Source organism: Colletotrichum truncatum (assembly GCF_014235925.2).
Source record: "Colletotrichum truncatum strain CMES1059 chromosome Unknown Contig_0003, whole genome shotgun sequence".
NCBI classification, from domain to species: domain Eukaryota; kingdom Fungi; phylum Ascomycota; class Sordariomycetes; order Glomerellales; family Glomerellaceae; genus Colletotrichum; species Colletotrichum truncatum.
This window is the reverse complement of record NW_027222400.1, coordinates 556,826-576,943: the sequence shown is the minus strand read 5'-3', so window position 1 is coordinate 576,943 and position 20,118 is coordinate 556,826. Positions and strand designations below refer to the sequence as shown.

Here is a 20,118-nt window from a genome sequence, read left to right as displayed (position 1 = left end):
TACCTACCCTTGGTGTCCATCAATTCGTCGGCGCGCGTCCAGAGGAAGGGGGGGATAACCGAGCTCCAAATCCCATGAGGCATATCCCCCCCTTCCCGCTGGTGCAGCACGGAGCCACACACCATTGGGAACCCTCTGGGATCGGCGACTTCTGTGAAGGATCGGACCAACGTGGGAGACGATCAGTTCTTGTTCGGCCGCTTGTGAACTGCTCCAGGTACGCGGACGTAAGTGGGCGTGATTGTACTGAAAAGTGTCTACTACGTGGTAGGGTGTTGTGATTATACGTAGTAAGTGATGGCCGCTTGGACCCCACCCGGCCCGGTGTCTCATGGTTGAAGAGTGACTATAATCCTATACTATGCGACTATGTGCCCCCCAGTCACCCCAGAAGCAAGAGATTATGACCGTCGCCATCGTGGAGAACTCCATATTCTTTGGGGGGTGGGTTGCTTGGCCGTGGGGAATGAGATGATGATGTGACTTGCGCCGAGGAGCACCTGATACGAGCTAAGCTTATCCGTTCATTTGCCTCACCCGACAATGCCGCGAGCCCAGGCCCCCGATATAACTCCGCTGGTCCGTGGAGTGGGGCCCCGCGTTCCGGGCGGGGTTTGCGTATCCCGGACCGGGAGACAACCGGTCTATTTGTCCACTTAATTACATAGTACTCATCAGTCACGTACAACAGTCAAGAAGTAAAAAAGAAGAAAAAAAAAAAAAAAAAAAAAAGCAGAATGATGTCTTGGAAGCATGTAATCCTAGCTTGGCTGTTTGAACGCCACAGGATCGGTTCTAATCGGCTCTTTTTTTTTTTTTTTTCTCGATTAATGCTCACCTCGGCTATGCCTGATGCTCGATATTCCTGCTGATTCTCCTCCTCCCACAATTTGTCACGCCATGACAAGGGCCAAGCTAAGCTCTCTCTCTCTCTCTCTCTCTCTGCATGTAGCATTCTGTGCCGCAATGCAGCTGAATCAATCAAGCAACCTGCGAGTCTCACCCGTTTCCTGCCAGTCATTTTCCCCCTCCCCCAATCTTCCTTGTCTGCCTTTACCCCCCCGGCCACATGTAGAAGTCCGTAGCGCTCTCCCAAGGCATGTCTCCGCAGTATCCGCCAGGTCTCCTCCCTTGACCGAACGAACATATAGCCCCCGCAGTTCGTGCGTGATGGGAAGTGGTCCAGATGGTTGGTCCCGTGGATCGACCGTGCAGAGAGGTAGATAAGCGGGCTCGACCACGTCCAGACCAAAAGCGGCATGCGTAGCATGATTGAGTCTTAACCTGCATAGTTTACGTAGTGTACGTCGTAGTCATCACAAAACTCAACAGACGTGGGGCCGAATTGTCCCGTGGAAATCATGTCAAGTTAATGCAAGGAACGGCTCCAAGATCCGATAACAAAGGGCGGCCGGAAAAGAAGGGGTATATTCTCTTTGTATGAATCCGTATATTCTAGATGCCGAAAATAAAAACCGGGACCCAAACAGAACCGAACGACGCATGCAATCCATCCCATCAGTTGCACCACAGCCGGACGGCCTTGTCCTTTCCACCACTGCCCACACGTCCGCCATCCCTCGGGCTCCAGTCTACGGCGTACACCTCGTCCTGGTGGCCCGGCAGATCCACCGCAAGCTTGTGCGTCGCCATCGACCACACCTTGAGCGTGGTATCCCTCGATGCTGTGACGAGCAGGCGGGAGTCGGCGGAGAAGGCGCACTGGTACACCGGCGCGACGTGGCCGCGCAGCGTGTTGATAAACTTACCGTCCCGCGCGCTCCAGAGCTTGGTGTGGTTATCCCAGCCCGCGCTAGCAATCAGCGTGCCGTCGGGAGAAAAGGTGACGTGGTTCACCTGCTTCTGGTGGCCCAGCATTCTCGCCACGGGCTTCGTGCCCTGGGAGGGGTCCCAGAGGTACATTGTGAAATCGTCACTGGCAGACACCAGTCGCTCGGCGACCTTGCCCTGTATTTTGGCCGCCTTTTCGAACCTCTCCTTTGCCTTCTCCCGCTTGCCCTCCTCCGTGTCCGGTGTAGGCGTGTGGTCGAAGAAGCCAGTCCTCAGCGCGAACTCCGTAGACAGCGCAAGGTGATTGACCCAATGCGCGTGCGATGAGAGGGTATGCACCAGAGTTCCCTTGACGGCGTCCCATACCTTGACTGTCTTGTCGTGACTGGCTGTGTAAATCAATCCTGTACCTCCCCACTTCACGCAGCTGACGCTCGACTTGTGGCCGGAGAGAACGTGCTCTGTCCTACCACTGTTGACGACCCAGACGCGGACAGTGGCGTCTTTGCTGGCGGATGCGAGGCGGGGTGTACCGTCACGCCAGAGGTGGAAGGGCTCCCAAGCAATGTTGGTAACCCACTTCGCGTGTCCTGTAAGAGGCTGACCGACGGCGACACCCTTAATAGGGTCCCAGAGACGGACTGACTTATCCATGCTTCCAGTCGCCAGACGCTTTCCGTCGGCGGACCAGGCCACACAGAGAACCCAGCCGGTGTGTCCCGCAAGCGTATACTTGGGTGTTCCCGTCTCCGTGTCCCATATCCTTGCCGTCTTGTCGCCTGAGCCTGTAGCCAGACGCTTGCTAGTCTCTGGGCTGAATTGCGCTGCGAGGATGGCTTCACCGTGACCGGGAATCTTGTGTGCCATGCGGGTCACGGCCTGGACCTTGAAGACGGCCTGTGGCTCCGCCGAGAGGGTGATTGTTGTCTCGAATGGGTTTGCAACGCCATGGCTTCGGAGGAGTTCGAGGAGGTTAGAAGGGTAGGTGTCGACAATAATATCGGTATCGGGGATGTGGATGCGGAATTTGTAGGGGAGGAATTCTTCTCTTTCCTGTGGGTTTGTCAGGCATGATTGATTCAAACAAAAGAAGATAGAACAGGATAACATACCTTTCCCATCAAAGTATTGAGAAGAAGAGTGAGGTTCTTTTCGGACGCATCGGCGAGAGGCACCTCAATTACCTCTGCGAGCTGCTGACCGTCGCCATCAATAAAACGAGCCTTGAAAGATCCCTCAAGACCTGGCGCAATGGCTGTGACATCTTGCTGCGTTTGCGTCCTAGCAAGAGTCTCGCGCTTCTGGCGCTTCGACGGCGGGGGTACTACCGTCGCCATATCTGAAGTCTATTGTTGTGTTGACCGCTTTACAGATTTGGTGGTGAAAGATTTCGAGAATTGGCGATGCGGGATGGTGGGGCAGAAATTTTGAAAGGGACGTCGGGGAGATCTCGTCCGTTGTTGCGGCTTGTCCCCACTAAAACTTTTTTTCCTTTTTGAAAGGTCACCGCTATCTGGACCGGGTGGGGCACAGAGCAAATCTCTGTTAAGGCGGGCGGGTGTCGATACTACCACACAGGGCCTCTCTCTCTCGCCCTCTCCTTTTTCCCCCCCGGCTGTTACAAGAAGCGACATACTGACTCCGGACCAAAATCCCTGCGTGGCCCCATCCCAAAATGTGCTTTTCCCGCGAGGATAAGAAAAGTAATATACTCGAAAAGGAAAGCCCTGTCCATGTCCGGTCCGGCTTTGTTGTTCTCCTTATAAACGCCCCAGACTCCTCCGTCGAATCCTCCGTCCGGTGATCCCAAAATATTCACTCAGGTTTTTTTTCCCTTGTTATTACATACCAAGAACTTTTCCTACTCAATCCTTTCGTCACCTGCCCATGTGCAGACTCGCATCGAGACTTTGTTGATCCATGCCCGACTTCTTCGGCCTTCCCCGTCGTTTCTGTTGACCTGTCGCCGGCGTACCTCCGCCAGCTGGCGCTCCGGTGTTGTTCGTCGGCGTGCCGCTGTAATGTCTGAACACATTGGCTGAATTGGGCCCAGGCGTGGGCTGCATGCCGAACTGTGGCACTGGGATCGGCGTTTGCTGGACCGGCGTCTGCTGCACGGCATTACCCATGTGCTCGCGAGCCATGTTCATGAAGTTTTGGTGGCGGTTGCCCACCTCAGCCTGACGATCACGGTACTGTGCGTGCTCGTCGTGGCCCGATTGCTCGAACGGGTGTTTCTGCATCCCCGCCATGCTGTCCCGAGACATCTGATTCATCTGCTGCTGGGCAGCCCGGTTGTGATTATGGTTATGGGTATGAGTGTGATTGTGATTATGGGTATGATTCTGGGCCTGTGGCTGTTGGTGTTGCTGATGTGGTTGGTGAGTTTGGTGCTGCGGTTGATGCTGCTGTGCTTGTGGGTGATGTTGTTGTTGTTGTTGCTGCTGCTGCTGTTGCGGTTGCCCTTGCGCCTGTTGAAGTGGTTGCTGTGTTTGCTGCGAGCTCTGCGACTTGCGACGGGTATCCTCGATCTCTTGGTGTTTCCTCTCCTGCCTCGCCTGTCGCTCTTGTCTCTGCAAATCCTCGTTCTCGATGGCGTAGAGCGCTGCAACTCGCAGCTGCAGCTGGGCGAGAACGCCGATACGCTCCGGTTTGGTCATTTTACGATATTCTGCCTTGAAGTTGTGAAAGGTATCGCCGGTAAGTCGCATCTGTGAACTAGAGACGCCGGCTACGGCAAGGGCAGCCGATGTCATGGGATCTGGCGTTGGGATAGAATTGTCCTGCTCTGGCACTACTACAGATCAGTGTTAGACGAGGGTGACATAACGCAGCAACGGCAGGCGGAACGCACTGGCTGATGTATCCTGGACATCGGCATCTCCCTCAGCATCAGCATCCTCTTCGTCCGTCGGCGGATCAGGCGTTCTGGGCTCATGGTTGTGCTCGTCGCAAATAATGGTCAAGAGCCATGCGCCCATGGTTTTGCGATTGACAGCCTTGGCCTTCCATGGGCAATCCGTTTTCTTAGTGGTGGTTTTGAGCTGGGTCGCGGTGCACTTGTACGGCTGGCCGCCGCGGTCGCACACGAGATCACATCGCACGACCTCGCTGCCCTTTTCGTAGGTGCCGCCGACCTTGTTGCGATGGGTGCGCGATTTGACAACCTTGTAACCATCCTTCTGCATTCGCGCCTTAAGCGCTGCGAAGAGGTCCTCAAAAGAGGAGTAGGTCTTGGTGTTGCTGTCAACATTGACGGCACCCAGTATTCCGAACATGTTGAGCGACCGACAGGCGACGATCGGCCTGAGCTCGGACGGCAATAAAAGTCTTGATAGCTTCACCCGCAATCGGGTCGATCGGGTTGAGATGGGGTCCTTTCAATATCGAAGGGTTGTCGCGTTGCGACGCGGTTTGGGTCTACGCCAAAAGCTGTGTGGATTGGGTTGGGAGCCTGTGCAAACTCTTCCAGACGTGTACCGGGCTGACGAAGTTGCTCCACTGCAAGTCATCCAAGACATCACATTGGTGGCTGGTGTCTCCTCACGTGGTCTGTGCTCTAGGGTGGCTTGTGCTTGTGGCTCCACCCCCACTTCTAGATTGACTGGTCTGGGACATCCCCGGCCTGTGAGCCGTGTAAGTCGGGCAGGTTCTAAGGTGTTTGTTCGTGAGTTCCCAATTATTGATAATTACTCTTCTTGATAAGAGGTATCTACACGTGATGCTCTTAGGACATTATTCCTCCTTCTTCGACTTCTGAATTCCCTCATTCTCTTGACCACAGGTTCTGATTAACGACTTCGACACTCTGCAATTCAAGATGGATAAGCAGCCACCAACTGCGAGTTCTAGAAGATCTGTGGCGTCGTTTCGTACAACACAGACTTATACGCCCAATATTTCCAGAGAGTCTTCCCCATACTTCTGTACGCCGACCCAAGGTCTCAAAAGCATTCGTTCCAACCCGAGTAGGGCCACATATTTGACCATCACCCCACAAGCCTCCTCTCCTGTGGAGATTACATCCACTACTGAACCAACCTCAAGCTACGATTACGATGATACGTCAAGTCAGAGCACTCAAACCCCTCAGGAGCCCTCACAATACTCCTTTGTCAGTCGGCCAGGCACGTCTCAAACCAGCCGTACGACACGCTTATCTCTGCCAGATAGCGAGAACCACAAGATCGTATGCGCTCTGAGTGAGGCTCGTGGAGTTACTCCATCTGTCGGGATGGCATCTATCAACTCTTCCACCGGCGAGGTCATTCTTAGCCAGATTTCCGACAGCAAGTTCTTTACGCGGACAATCCATAAGCTTCAGATATTGGAACCCTCCATCATCTTGATCGTTGCTTCAAGCTGCCCACCGAATCCTAAATCGCGACTGTACAGCCATGTTGAGGAGAACATGCCCGGAATAAAGATTGCTCCCTTTGATCGACGCTACTGGTCAGAAATGGAAGGAATAGACCGCATCGATGCATGTGCATTCCGGGAGGATGCAGCGGCTATCAAAGTTGCTCTCAATGGAAGCTATTATGCCACTTGCTCGTTTGCAGCCGTAGGTACCTCCATCAAGTACATACGCAACATGCTAACATCTCGTAGGCCATAAGCTTTTTAGAGACTCAATATTCGTTGCGGATCTTCCCTAATTCCCTTCGTGTAAGGTACCAGCCGTGCGAAGATACAATGATGATTGACGTGTCCACCATCATCTCCATTGAAATCCTTCAAAACTTGGGCAACCCTCGGTCAAAAGACAGTCTCCTCGGACTCCTCAAACAGACTCGCACGCCAATGGGCGCCCGGTTACTTCGGAGCAACCTCCTTCAGCCTTCCACACTAAAGGAGCTATTCATTGATCCCAGATATGACGCAGTGGAGGAGCTTCTACAGTGCCAAGACATATTCATCGAGGTCAGAAAAGGTATGTAACGTGTGTACTAAGTACCGCCATGTTCTGACCTGTTGTAGCTCTTATAGCTTTTCCTGACGTCGAAAGGATGTTGACCCAGGTTCTTGACTTTGATTGCTTTTGTAATATTCCTAGCTGACCCTCCAAAGCTTGTCATCGTACCACGTCAACCGACAGTAGCCGGCACGGAGTCTCTCATGAACAACATCCTCAAGGTCAAGACCTTTGTGGATGCAGTGCCCAACTTATACGAGGCTCTGAGTTCGGCCACATCACCTCTTTTGCTGAAGATTCTACAACTTCTCCGCCCTCATTTTTACACCCCTGTCAGAGATATGATATATCAGACCATACATCAGGATGTTTCATATTCCAAGCGCGCTCTTGATCAAAGAAACCAAAGAACATTTGCCGTCAAGGTATTCCTCCTTTCTCACTTCTTGGGGCATGAATCTTATATCTAACTGGGCAGCTCTCAGTCTGGTGTGAACGGTCTGTTGGATGTTGCTAGGCAGACCTACAAAGAAAACACTGAGGAAGTCCACAAGCACGTTTCTCAACTTTATGGTTCATCTTCTCTCTCTTCTAGGTCCACATCCGTTCATCTCTGACAGTTTCTAGAGGAATATGGCATTGAAGCCAAAATCCAATATGACTCCAGACGTGGCTACAGCCTTCGTGTTCGTGAAGTGGATTTTGAAGATCGCTCGATCCCTGCTATTCTGGTCAATCGAACTACTCGAAAAGGTACCATCGAATGCACAACCATACGTCTCAAACAACTTAATCAGCGGATCACCGACTCTACCTCTGAAGTCATCATGCAGAGTGACCAAATCATTCAGGATCTCACAGACAGCATTAGGACCCAAATTGCCCCGCTGTATCGCATGTGTGAGTCAATTGCTCTCCTAGATATGTTGGCCTCCTTCGCTCAAGCCAGTTCAATCTACGATTGGGTACGGCCCTGCATCTCGGATACACTAGCCCTGGAGGCCGCAAGACATCCAATCTTAGATAAGGTACGGAGGCGACAGTTTTTTCTTTTTTTCTTTCTTTTTTTTTTCTGTCCTTGGGTGGCCAGCTAACTGGCTGAAGATGTTGAAAGAAGAATGCGTCCCCAACGACTATTACGCATCCGATGACTACCGTTTTCAAGTTATTACCGGCTGCAACATGAGTGGCAAAACCATCTACATAAAGAGCATCGCAATGCTTCAGATCATGGCGCAGATCGGATGCTTTGTACCGGCAAAAAGCGCCAACTTTCCCATTATCCACAGTATCTTTGCCCGAGTATCAATCGATGACAGGATGGAATCTAACCTGTCTTCCTTTTCTCTGGAAATGCGGGAGATGGCTTTCATTCTACGGTTGGTACACTCCGATAGGAATAGTTCTTGGGCTGAGTCTTTGCAGCAATGTCAACAATAAGAGTATGGTCATTATTGACGAGCTTGGTCGAAGCACCAGCACCCAAGATGGACTCGGCATTGCAATAGCTATGGCAGAAGCCCTAGTCCAAAGTCGAGCGTTGGTTTGGTTCACCACACATTTTGCGGAACTAGGTACGAGAATGTATTCCAGAAGTTTCAGTGAGGAACAGCTAACATGCCACAGCCGACGTTCTCAATGACCGTCCGGGAGTGCTGAATCTGCATCTCGCAAGCGATATGTCAACCACGGAAAATGGAAATCCAAAATTGACCATGACATACAAGGTTGAGTCTGGCAAAGTGGACCAGATCCTGTACGGTATCACCCTTGCAAAGGCTATGGGGTTCCCACAAAGATTTCTAGAGGTAGCAGAGCATGTTTCTCTTTCCATCCGAGAAAAACGGTTGAGAAACCAGCAGAGCTCGAAAGCAAGAAAGATCATCAGTGAACGCAAGCTGATCCTCAACTTACATGCGCAACTGAAGCAAGCACACCAATCTGATATGGATGATGAGACGCTACTGAGCTACTTGAAGCGTCTTCAAGCTGAATTCATCGAGCGCATGTCAGCACTTCATGATGGAGAGAATCATGTCACAGAGACCGGTACTGGCAACTCTGAAATTGAAGATAATGCTACATATGAAGACGATGATGTTTTTGATGCTATGGATGTGGAGACACTCTCTCTAGGAGGCTGATGGAGTGAGCTATGGCGGCTAGAGTTGTTTGTTATATTTCAGAAACATGGTCAAGAGATTGTAGTGGCTAAGAGAAGAAATTAAAGCTAGTGAATACTACATTTACAACAACCGATTCGAGAGCTTAAGGGTCTAAGATGCAAGTCAAACCGGGTAGATATTATCCTTGACTATCAAGATCAAGACACTGCTGGTTGAAACTTTCACTTGATACGGGTTGGCAGTTTCCATGTCCAAAGCTACTTCCACAACAGCTGCCACGGAAGAAAAAGTCCGACTCGCGCCTTCCTTCTGTCTGACAGGCGCCTGCTCTCACACCTCTTTACCTCTTCACCTCTTCACCTTCCGACCTCCACATACCCACCTGCCATTATCTTTCCCCCAGTTATTTTCTTCATCTTACAACTCCCGGACTCACCCACTGCTTTGGCCGACAACGCCTCCCAATCCACCAAAAACTCTCAGATCACCGACACAAATTATTCTTGCGGTTACCACAAAATGCAAAAATTCGACAATGCCTCGTACGAAATTCTTGGCCTGCACTTTTAAATTGTTCACTGACCCTTTTCCAGCCTATGGGAGACAAAAGTTGGCGCTGATGTCCATCTGGGCATGGGTGTTGCAAAGTGGGAGCTCCACGAGGACGTCATTGCCGGACAAAGTGGCCAAGTCGACTTGATGATGAGCCAGGCGAAGAAAGTGCGTCGTTCCCCTTGACTTCCTTGGCAAAATCTTCGGAATCCGGGCTAAAGTGCCTGAAATACAGGAGAATGGCTTCAAAAAGATCACGTTGAAGGAGCACTCCTACACAGTGCCGGCTCTGGAGACCACGCTCCATTTTCTCTATGTCGGAGGTACCATTTCCCACGACAGCGGCTTGATGCTTTCGAACTATATTAATACATTACAGACAAGGTCCCGTTTGTCAAAACCGATGTTCTCGAACTTCTGGCAATTTACGATGTTTCGGCATCACTCGATATTCCAACATTAGGGAATATGGTGGCGTCTTGTGTCGGCAACCGGATGGGAACCATTCTCGCAACTCGGATGGACCTTTTGGATGATGTTTTTACTGCGACTGAAATCATTATCCGCGAAGAGAGCGAGTCTTGGAAGACAATCAACCAAGAATTGCAAAAGGCCTTTGCTCCTCATCTCGACATGCTATTGCGACAGCAACAATTCAGCAAGCTTTTGAAAGAGCATCACCCGTTCTGCTTCCAAACTTTGGGAGCCGCTGTTGAAGAAATAAAAAAGCTCAAAGTTGATTTCACGAAAGTACAATCAGAAATTGATTTGCTACTACCAGAAACACCCAAGACTTCCATGGGTGTCGACAAGGGCTGTCCTCGAAGTAATGAGCCTCCCTTCTTTTCGCCGCTGTTCAAAAAGGCCGATGCCCAGTCGACTACTTTCGCCACCTCTTACTTCAGACAAGCGCTAGGTAAGCTCGCCGTTCTCTCAACTGGTTTATACAGCTGTCAGGTGTTGTGGTGCACCGGACTGGGCTTCCCATTCCAGAAGTTTGCTAATGCCGACTGCCTAATGAAGATTCGAAGGCTTTCAACTTTCACTTCGAAGAAGACAGCTGTGCTTCTCGCAAACATTCTCCCAATAAGCAGAGGATAGAAGCCTCGGTCAATCCATCCACGGAAGACGGCGGTCTAGCTTTTAAGAAAACAGACCAGACCAAATGCTATCAGTCAGGAACCCTTATCGACATAGAATGCGAAAGCGAGGTCAGTTCAGCCGCTTTTGGTCGTGAAGGTTGCTCGCCAGCCTATGAATTCTACGGTACCAGACTTGAGCAGCCAGCCACAGTGCTGGTTGACACTTTCGAGTTCCAGTGCTCTCCCCCAAAGAAGGATGATTGCGTTGTGACGAACACCATCAACGAGTTAGAACTGGGCTCAAAGGTCGACAACGCATTGAACCATGCTCAACCCCGTACCATGCCCGACGATCAGTCACAGCTAGAGCATGATTCATCACCCCGCATGGATGCGGTTGTGGTCGGCTCGAAGACCGACAGTGAAGTCAAAAAAGACCGACTGATAGTCAAGAAACACAATGAGTCTTCTAGATCACTTGAGTTTTGGTGGTGCGCATATACCTTTTCAATCGTTCCCGTAATCTGTGCGGATGTTTGATATGCATCCTGGTTGCTGACCTAGTCTGCAGAATGCTCAGAAGCTTCCCAGCGCCGACAATTCAAACGCACTTACTATTGAGTGTAAGACTTCTTAAATACAGATGTCATACGAATGTCAAATCAGTCGTTCTACCGATAGGCCGTCTGCAGCAGTTTCGGTGATTTCGGCTATGTCTAGACGCACCAAACCAGCGAGGTGATAATGTACGAAACAAGGGAAACACTGCTGAGATTTCAACGTGTTGTTTTCAAGAAATTATGGAGATAATGAGCACGACTCACACATAATTTGTCCGTTTGGTAAGACTAATGCACCAGGAGGTACATAGGGCATATGGAGTTGGATGTTCTGGGTCTGATGCTGCAGGGGAGGTAGTAGACAAGTTCTGAGATCGACTCAGCTGATGAGACTATCTAACGTTAGCAATCCTGTCTGTAATTCGACCACTGCTCCAAACACAAAGATGGACTAGCAGAATAGGCAGAATGAGACAAGATGGACATGAGCAAGTAAAAATAGGCCACTTTTGGTCAGTTCCAGAAATGGTACCTGCATCCGTTGTCATAACTCATATTGGTATTTCCAACTACAACTGAGCTCTATCTGTTCGGTTGCCACTCTCGTCGAACCAAATCTTCTTGCTGCTAATCATGGACTCCTGCAGTGCCGCACCAATCTTGACGGCCGCAACGGCGGAAGTCAGCTTGACTGGGACCGGCTTATCCTCCAACACGCTTTCGGTGAACTCAATAGCCTCAGTTGTAAAAGCCGCCTTGAACCGACCCCAGTAGTTCTGGGGCAGCTCCTGTCTGATGCCTCCGGGCTGGTAAATCCGCACGTGGTTCTCCGCCGGCAGGATGTTCACTGTCAGCTTGCCCTTGGTGCCGATAATCTCGGTCGAATCCTCCTGGCCAGCAGCCATCATGCGCGAGGCATACAGGTACGCGATGCGTCCGTCGTAAAACTCAACGGTGCCCACGGCGTTGTCGCGGTCGTTGTGCTTGCGCAGATCAGGTTCCACGGCGGTGATACCGATCGCGTGTACCGACTTCACCTTTGACTTTTCTTCATCGAAGAACCATAGTGCGAGGTCGATGTCGTGAATGCTGCAGTCTACAAAGATGCCGCCTGAGAACTGCGCGTACGCAACGAAGAACCCCGTCGGGTCGAGCACGTCGCATGTCTGGCTCCGAAGGACGGCGGGCCGACCGATGAGGCCTTGTTGCATCTTGTTGTAGGCGTCGCGGTAGGAAGCGTCGAAGCGGCGAGAGAAGCCGCACATGACCTTGAGATCGGGACGTTGCGCGGCCGCATCGACTACTGTTTGAGACTGAGATTCTTTCATTAGCCATTACAAACTTTTTTTCATGCGACCCATGAGAGATGGATTTGCCGTATTGCTCGATCGATTACTTACAACTTCAACTGTTGTGCCGAGAGGCTTCTCGCAAAGCACATGCTTCCCCGCCTCAATGGCCTTGATGGCCTGCTCGGCGTGTACCGCCGTGGCAGACGCGACGCAGACCGCCTCAAGGCCCTTGTGCGCGACCATGTCGTCGTACGACTCGTAAACCGCGACGCCGTGCGGCGCGAGGTTCTCGGCGGCCCATTGGCGCTCTGCTTCGTCTGGGGAGGAGACGGCGGCGAGGGTTGCGCGGGGGACGTTTTGGTGGAAGTTGAGGGCGTGACGCTTACCCATGCGTCCGAGGCCGGCGACGCCTACTTGGAGCTTCCGTGTTGACATTTTTGAACTGGTTCTGAAAGGTTTGGGAAACTAGATGAGATGTGCGTCTTGAATTGTTTTATTCTCAGGAACACGACGTCAGAATCTGAGCCGGACAGACAAGACAGAAGGGTATCACGACGAGGAATGGGAAAGATGGGAAACGACTGTAATGACTCCCAGTAAAACTGCAGAACTCGACGAAATCGCAGTGACGAACAGAGGAAAGCGTGCCGGCGGTTTATATACCGTTTCGATTACTATTTTTTTTTTTTTTAATTATGCAAGTCTCACCGTCCTTTGGTTTCCCCCCCGGGGGTCGGTTTCCCGTCGGAATCCGATTCCCGATGTAAGTGGTCTATTCGTGGGGCGCCGCCACTGACGCCAGCGAAGAGCTGCGCTTTTTTCCCATCCTCGTGGTCTTGGATTGACCTATGGTAATCAGAAGCGCATTATTCAGGAACCCGCAAAAAAAAAAAAAAATCACATACACGGTTTCGCGGTCGCGGAGGGAACTTGGAAGGGGGCATTTGGAGGCGTGGAGTTGGAGAGGCTCAAAATGAATGATGGTGAAACTTGGTATGAGCCTGTCTAAGACCCTTTCTTCTTGGCCTAGTTTCCGTTTACGGTGGAAGAGGTAGGTGGGGGTTTGGAAGATGTGCAAAGCGAATTCGTGGATTGGTTGATGGTGTTAACGGGGTAAGTTGCCCCGGTCCAAGATGGGAAGACAGAGTAATTTTGTCCGACGTTTTTTTTTCTTTATCCATGGATGACGACGGTTTTACCCCAACATCCATCCAACTGGCCCTAAAACAAGCTCAAGCTCTTTCTTAGATTAACGTGTACATGTCACAGGATACTTACTTTGTGGCCGGCACTGCATCTGGCCTAATCTATCTTGATCCCTTTCTCCGCACGGGGTTAGATCCGCTCAACTGGAACTTTCCCCTCTCGCCCCATCTGGTGATGTGGGATGTAGGATGTGGGATGTGGTCTGGGGATGTTTCTGGGGTTCGGCAGTTTGGGGAAGTTGGGGTTAGTCTCACCGACGTTGTCGAATCGTATTTGCTCGTCATGTGTCATTATATTGTCTGCGAAATTATTCGTCAACGGGGTTTTTGGCTATTACTCAGTCTATTTTACAAGTTCGTCACTGGTCTAGACTTGGCGATAATGAAACAACAATAAATCACGCGGAATACGGGTACGTGGTATTGCTCTGTAAGAAGCTAGGTGGAGTTGTCGAATCTCAGCAGTCGTCTCCCCAACCCCATGCCCTCTTCAGATGGGACAGCGCAGAGCCCGTCGGCCACATGTGTTCTACGTCCGTCTTCACCAAGATGTCCAACAGAGCCTTTTGCTCCGCGCGGTCTGTGAATCTGTCTCCGCAGGCGGTCACGCCCATGCTAGCTGTGAACATGGCTGGGATAGTGTCCCTGTTTGACAGAGCCGTGCCGCATAACTCCCTGATTTGCATCCTGATATCGTTCTGTCGTCTTGGTTAGGGTCGTGTTGGGTTGTGTGATTTGCGCGTAACTTACGTCTAGCTTTTGCCTGGCTAGCTTTCGAGCAGGGCCTATCCGCGGGATGCTCTCGTCGTGACACATTAGTAGTGCCCGCGCAAGAGCTCCGTGTACATTGCCTATCACTAATACGTGTCAATCGAGTGAGACTCGACTTTCTAGATAGTTTAATAGCTTACCGACGGCATGGTTGATGTAAAGTATTTGGGGAAACACCTCATTCGCTGAAGGATCCGGCTCGCTGTACGCAATAGGCAGCCAGGACACCGGCCTTGCTCTCAGCCAGTTGCGGTCATACTCAACTAGTCTCTGGTACTCCCTGCTGCGATTCTCAACCTCTCCGAAGCAAAACTGCACCACTTCGGCGCAGTGTACCACAATCCTGTTCGCCCAACAATCATCGTCCGAAGGCGAGAATGAACGGTCGATGAACAAGAGGTCCAGCTTCACCTTGATCGGCCTCTGCGTAGCGAACGCCATCGTGATCTCCTGTCTCAAGCCCACCCAGAACGAAGCCTGTCTCAAGGGGCTCGGCGGTGTTGAGGCAGTGTTCTGGTTGTTCATGAAGAGCTGGATACCCAGGAGGTGGCCTTCGTGGTCAGTGCCTAAAATGGGCACGTCAAGTTCTTCCAGTGTGCGGAGGAGAATCGTAGCAGCGAGGAGGTCGTCATTCGTCAGGGCGGAGGAGTCATTGGAGATTGTGGTCAGATGTTTGAGGCATTCTTGGTGGTAGCGGTCCGAGGCATACGGATCGTATTGGCCGTTTAAGCTGAGATGGCGCGATGAGAGTGCGAATATTGCGTTGAGTAGGGTCGGGCAGGTTATTGCCCTTTGGGGGACGACGATGGCGAAATGGCGGCGGGCATCACAAAGATCAAACTACGGGTTGCACATGTTATTACAAGCACACAAGATTTGACACTCGAGAGGACTGACCCAAGTACACATGTATTCCAAGTAGTATTTCATCAACCGCACCTCGTGAGGCTGGGTAAATGGAAAGACGGCATCCCCGTGATGTCCATAATTGGCTAAGCCGAGTACTGAGCCCGGCGGTATTGGAATGTAAGTTGGAGCCAGAGATATTGGTGTCGGTACTTCTTTCCAGCTTGTTGCTGGAGTTGAGATTGGACGGCTGTGAGGGCTTATTGTCAAGGCTCGTCGTGGCTCTTGTATAGGTTGATGTGCTGGATGGTTCTCAGAGTCCGCAGCAGGGTCTGGTCTATGAGCGTGCAGTTCTGGGGATGGTTGATTGGAATATCTCGCATAAGGCGGGCTTCCATCATCGGTCCAATACAACGCTTCTAGTTCCTGTGTCTCATCGACAAAGTGGACTATCAAAAGAATTGGTCAATATTCTACAAATTACAACACGGGATGTGCGAAATGAAGCAGATCGTCCCCGAAATTTTCAACATACGTGTGGCATGAGTCAACCATACGGAAAGTTGCGGGCACTTACAACGCCGCGGGTAACGAACCCACGTACAATCGGAAGCCCTGGGCGCCCTGACGATAAACAAAGAAAAAAAGATCAGCAAATGGTTCCCGCAAATAACGCATTGCCCAGTCCTCGTCACAGCGACTTGACGATAACGCGAAATGGGTCTCGACTATGCCTCATCTCCCAAACGCTACATTGGGAAAGTCGCACGTCGGTCACGGAGGTGCCAGCCGGCGAGCGGATCTTACTCGGTAGAATGCTTGAACCGAATAGCGGGGGCCGGGATGCAATTCTTGCCAGTTGCTTTGCATCGAATACATGAGTGGTCGGCCCGAGAGGTCAGCAAGCCAGCGGGAGCGGCGTCATCTGAGGCCCACGCGCATTTGAGATGCAGTCTTTTGCAAGTCTGTTTGATCAATGTTGGGGCTCTGCGGCGTGGGGGAAGTGTGGGTATCGCTGAATGAGGTCTGAATTTCCGAAAAGATATGTTCATCCCGCATTCAAACCCCCTTCTTCCACGTCCGCAGAAATCAACCCCGGATCAGTCAGCAACCATTCTCCAGACGATTACGCTTCATATCTCCAGATGATGGCTGCTTAAACGAAATCTGGGGTAACATAATCTCGGGGAGGGTGGCGACCTGGGGTAAAGAGATGAAAAACATGGGGAAAACGTACCAGACATGTTGTCGACATGATTTTTTTTTTGGCACTTTAGCCCGTCAGTCGGTGCCCTCAGTCGTCTTTTCTTTTTTCGTGAAAAAAGGACGATTGTGGTAGGTAAAGGAATTTTGGGGAATTAAAAGACTTCCCGGTTCGTGATAATTGGAAATGGATGCATCGGAGTGAGTTACTCCCACAGACTCAAGTGGAAGAAAGTTCCTAACTCACCACCAGAATGCGGTGTAGCTCTTACAGTTTTAGTACCGGCTCGAATTACCACACCCACCCGTCCCGGCATCTTCCTCCTACAACGGTGACATATGACGAAGCCGTTAATGCATGTTGCAGCCCGTCAATAGCGGCCCTCCCCCTGACTCGCGTTAACGCAAGCTTTAGCGGCCAACCATATCCTGGACTAACTACTCACCCCCATGTTGATTAGTGGGGGGAGTTTGACGGTCCAATTCCGGAGCTTTTTCGAGCCTCCTCGAAGGTGTCAAAAACCCCACCAACTCTTCTGTCCCCACGAGAAACCCATTGCGAGAATCTTCTAATAACCACCCCCAGCGGTGCATGGAAAGACTTCTCATACCGGTGAGAAGAATAGAAGGAGACAGAGGATAGGAATCACATCATTTAAGGCGTTCCGTCTTCCATGCCGTTCTGTAGTCCCACCCGGGGGCGCTCGATTAATCGGATCAAATTTTTGGATGAGTGAACAGGGGGGGCCGGCCGCAAGGATCGTCCGCCAAGTACACTCATCGGCCTTGGTTGTCCTCGAACATGTTCCTCGCGACATGCTAAACGTTAACCCACAAGCTACACTACACCACTACTACGTACATACATACAGCCGCCTTAGTCTCAGCTGCCAAGTTCTGGAATTGCCGCGGGCTTAACCCCGGCCCTATTCTCGCCCGGACTGATGGCCGAGTGGGATAGTCCAAAGGCGGGCCGACTTTTGTGGCACCGTGACATGGGAAGACTTTACGACGTATTGAGACGGCGCCCGCTAATACACTACGCCGCATGATGGCACGGATACCCCCCCCCCCCCCCCCCCCCCCCCCCCCCCATTCCCCAGAAATCCTCTTTTTCGTTCCCCCACGATTTGGCGGTTGGGGTTCCTTGCAAATTAGCGCCGGGTCATTGGTCGTTGCGGCTATCCCATACGTAGTGTCAACAAGAGTGTAGAGCATCTACGGCTTTCCAAGCATTGTGGGTCAAAATACCACCCCCTTCGATGCCGTGAATTTGGGCGGGAGTCTTCGGGACAGCACAGGATTGGCCTGGGGCCCCAAGGGGGAGGGAGGGAGGTGAGGTAAGGTGGTCTGAAGTTGAAAAAGTCTATAAAGACTTCCGTTGCGTGCCTTTATTTAAAAACAAGATCGTCTTTTTTTTTGAGTCAGTCGAGTGCGGCCAAAGCTCCTCCTTCCTCATCTCTTCTACTTCGATATCTAGTCCACGGTTCCCGTCACTCACACTGGGCTGAGCCTCCTTTTATCGAATAGGTTGCATTGAAGCCCTCACCATTCAGTTGGCATTGAGTCTTCAAAAATCAAGTCTGTCCAAGTGAGTCTCATCTGAAATCCCCCTGCCTGCGAATATACATTCGACTTTACCGCCGTGTGGAACATCTTGAGTTAACCAGACATTTCCGTAGATCAGAAACAGAATTTGCACAATGGGCCAACGATCACCATCAGACTCCGACATGGAGAAAACGTCAACCAACTACGGCGTTTCGGCCGAACAGCAAGAGACTGTCCTCTCCGACGATGCTCTCGACCCCTATGGACCTTCAGGTACATTCCCTTCTTACCGGCACTCCTCGACCAAACACTCACCTCCAGCATAGGATTTCGCGGCATCTTCTCCTCTCACTATGTAGCCCTCTGCGCCGCCTTCTCGGCCATCGGCGGTCTGCTGTTTGGTTATGATCAAGGTGTCATCTCCGTCACTCTCGTCATGGACCAATTCCTCGAGCGCTTCCCCGAAGTCTCTGACCACGCCGCTGGCTCTGGCTTCAAGAAGGGCCTCATGACTGCCATGATCACCCTGGGTGCGTTCATTGGCGCGCTAAATCAAGGTTGGATCGCGGACTGGATCTCTCGCAAGCGCTCCATCATGGTTGCCGTCGTCATCTTCACCATCGGTTCCGCTCTCCAGACATCCGCGCTCAACTACGACATGCTTGTGGGCGGTCGCTTCATCGGTGGTTTGGGAATCGGCATGTAAGTCTATCATCCTCCCACGTCTACTAGTCCGAAACTAAACGATACATAAGGCTCTCCATGGTCGTCCCACTTTACATTTCCGAAATCTCGCCCCCCGAAATCCGCGGCTCTCTCCTCGTCTTCGAACAGCTTTCCATCGTTGTTGGTATCGTCATCAGCTTCTGGATCACCTACGGCACCAAGGGGATCCCGAACCACTGGTCCTGGCAGCTCCCCTTTCTCATCCAAATTCTGCCTGGCCTTCTCCTGGGCTTCGGCGCCGTCTTCCTGCCGTACTCCCCGCGTTGGTTGGCGTCCAAGGGCCGCGAGGACGAAGCCCTCCACAACCTTGCGAAGCTGCGCACGCTTCCCGACACCGACCCCCGAGTCCGCCGTGAGTGGATGGAAATCATCGCCGAGGCCCGTTTCCAGGCCGCAGTGCTCGCCGAACGCCACCCCACACTCGTCGGAGGCGGAAGCCTCTCCAACAGCCTCAAGCTCGAGGTGGTGTCGTGGACCGACTGCTTCAAGCCCGGCTGCTGGAAACGCACGCACGTCGGTGCGGGACTCATGTTTTTCCAGCAGTTCGTCGGCATCAACGCCCTCATCTACTACTCCCCGACGTTGTTCGAGACGATGGGCCTGGACCGCAACATGCAGCTCATCATGTCCGGTGTCCTCAACTGCGTGCAGCTCATTGGTGTCGTGCCGAGCTTGTGGACGATGGACCGCTTCGGCCGCCGCTGGATCCTGCTTGTCGGAAGTTTTGGCATGTTCATCTCGCACACGGTCATCGCCGCGCTCGTCGGCGTCTACTCGCACGACTGGCCGAGCTACACCACGCAGGGATGGGTCAGCGTTGCGTTCCTCTTGATTTTCATGTTGACTTTTGGCGCGACGTGGGGTCCCGTGCCCTGGGCCATGCCTTCGGAAGTCTTCCCCTCTTCGCTTCGTGCCAAGGGTGTTGCAATTTCCACCTGCTCCAGTAAGTTGACCTGTGGATTTTCTACAATGAAGTTGTGACGAAACTAACATGCGATAGACTGGATTAACAACTTCATCATCGGTCTCATCACCCCGCCTCTTATCCAGGGAACGGGTTTCGGCGCCTACGTCTTCTTCGCCGTTTTCTGTCTGTTGTCACTTGTCTGGACCTGGTTCTGTGTTCCCGAGACGAACGGAAAGACGCTCGAACAGATGGACGAGGTTTTCGGAGATCGCAGCGGTGTTGCCGATGTTGCCAAGAAGAACCAGATCTTCCGGGAGGTTGTTGAGGAGCAGGCTAGGCCTGTGATGTCTCAGTCGGTTTAAAGGCGTTGTGATTAGATACCCAGTTTACAAGTAATAATAAGCGTTTCTTATAACATTGTTTTTCTGTAGCTATGTGTGTAAAAAAGGAAAGCTAGCCTAGTGCCTAAGCGAAGCAAGAGATGCATAAGTGGAAATTCTTCCTGGGTTAAGCCAGAGTGTTTTTAGAAAAAGAAACTCAGGAACACATGTCAAGATATCTACTTCAACCTATCCCAAAACCATCTCGCCG

At 51.7% G+C, this 20,118-nt stretch overlaps 6 protein-coding genes across 6 annotated transcripts; 3 read left to right on the top strand and 3 right to left on the bottom strand.

Moving 5' to 3' along the window:
* Positions 1 to 1,518: 1,518 nt before the first annotated feature.
* On the bottom strand, positions 1,519 to 5,069 carry CTRU02_205030 (WD repeat protein; the record flags this gene model as incomplete). Its single annotated transcript, XM_036724382.2, has 4 exons — positions 1,519 to 2,844; positions 2,904 to 3,130; positions 3,767 to 4,588; positions 4,646 to 5,069. 4 exons carry the CDS (start codon positions 5,067 to 5,069, stop codon positions 1,519 to 1,521), a joined length of 2,799 nt encoding a protein of 932 aa, XP_036584009.2.
* Positions 5,070 to 5,611: 542 nt separating this feature from the next.
* Positions 5,612 to 8,850, top strand: CTRU02_205029 (DNA mismatch repair protein; the record flags this gene model as incomplete). The annotated part of the gene is made up of 9 exons (XM_036724384.1): positions 5,612 to 6,355; positions 6,403 to 6,724; positions 6,772 to 6,812; positions 6,862 to 7,131; positions 7,192 to 7,279; positions 7,334 to 7,734; positions 7,811 to 8,085; positions 8,132 to 8,280; positions 8,333 to 8,850. 9 exons carry the CDS (start codon positions 5,612 to 5,614, stop codon positions 8,848 to 8,850), a joined length of 2,808 nt encoding a protein of 935 aa, XP_036584011.1.
* Positions 8,851 to 9,351: 501 nt separating this feature from the next.
* CTRU02_205028 (uncharacterized protein) lies at positions 9,352 to 11,006 on the top strand (the record flags this gene model as incomplete). The annotated part of the gene is made up of 5 exons (XM_036724385.2): positions 9,352 to 9,374; positions 9,426 to 9,552; positions 9,620 to 9,707; positions 9,764 to 10,300; positions 10,408 to 11,006. The coding sequence occupies 5 exons, from the start codon at positions 9,352 to 9,354 to the stop codon at positions 11,004 to 11,006; spliced, it is 1,374 nt and encodes a 457-aa protein (XP_036584012.2).
* A 589-nt stretch (positions 11,007 to 11,595) lies between these two features.
* On the bottom strand, positions 11,596 to 12,753 carry CTRU02_205027 (NAD binding rossmann fold-containing protein; the record flags this gene model as incomplete). Its single annotated transcript, XM_036724386.1, has 2 exons — positions 11,596 to 12,351; positions 12,427 to 12,753. 2 exons carry the CDS (start codon positions 12,751 to 12,753, stop codon positions 11,596 to 11,598), a joined length of 1,083 nt encoding a protein of 360 aa, XP_036584013.1.
* Positions 12,754 to 13,981: 1,228 nt separating this feature from the next.
* CTRU02_205026 (arcA-like protein) lies at positions 13,982 to 16,384 on the bottom strand (the record flags this gene model as incomplete). Its single annotated transcript, XM_070204478.1, has 5 exons — positions 13,982 to 14,221; positions 14,274 to 14,374; positions 14,435 to 15,134; positions 15,192 to 15,589; positions 16,378 to 16,384. The coding sequence occupies 5 exons, from the start codon at positions 16,382 to 16,384 to the stop codon at positions 13,982 to 13,984; spliced, it is 1,446 nt and encodes a 481-aa protein (XP_070061582.1).
* A 1,662-nt stretch (positions 16,385 to 18,046) lies between these two features.
* Positions 18,047 to 19,889, top strand: CTRU02_205025 (MFS monosaccharide transporter; the record flags this gene model as incomplete). Its single annotated transcript, XM_036724388.1, has 4 exons — positions 18,047 to 18,167; positions 18,221 to 18,596; positions 18,650 to 19,563; positions 19,621 to 19,889. 4 exons carry the CDS (start codon positions 18,047 to 18,049, stop codon positions 19,887 to 19,889), a joined length of 1,680 nt encoding a protein of 559 aa, XP_036584015.1.
* Between the last annotated feature and the right edge of the window lie 229 nt (positions 19,890 to 20,118).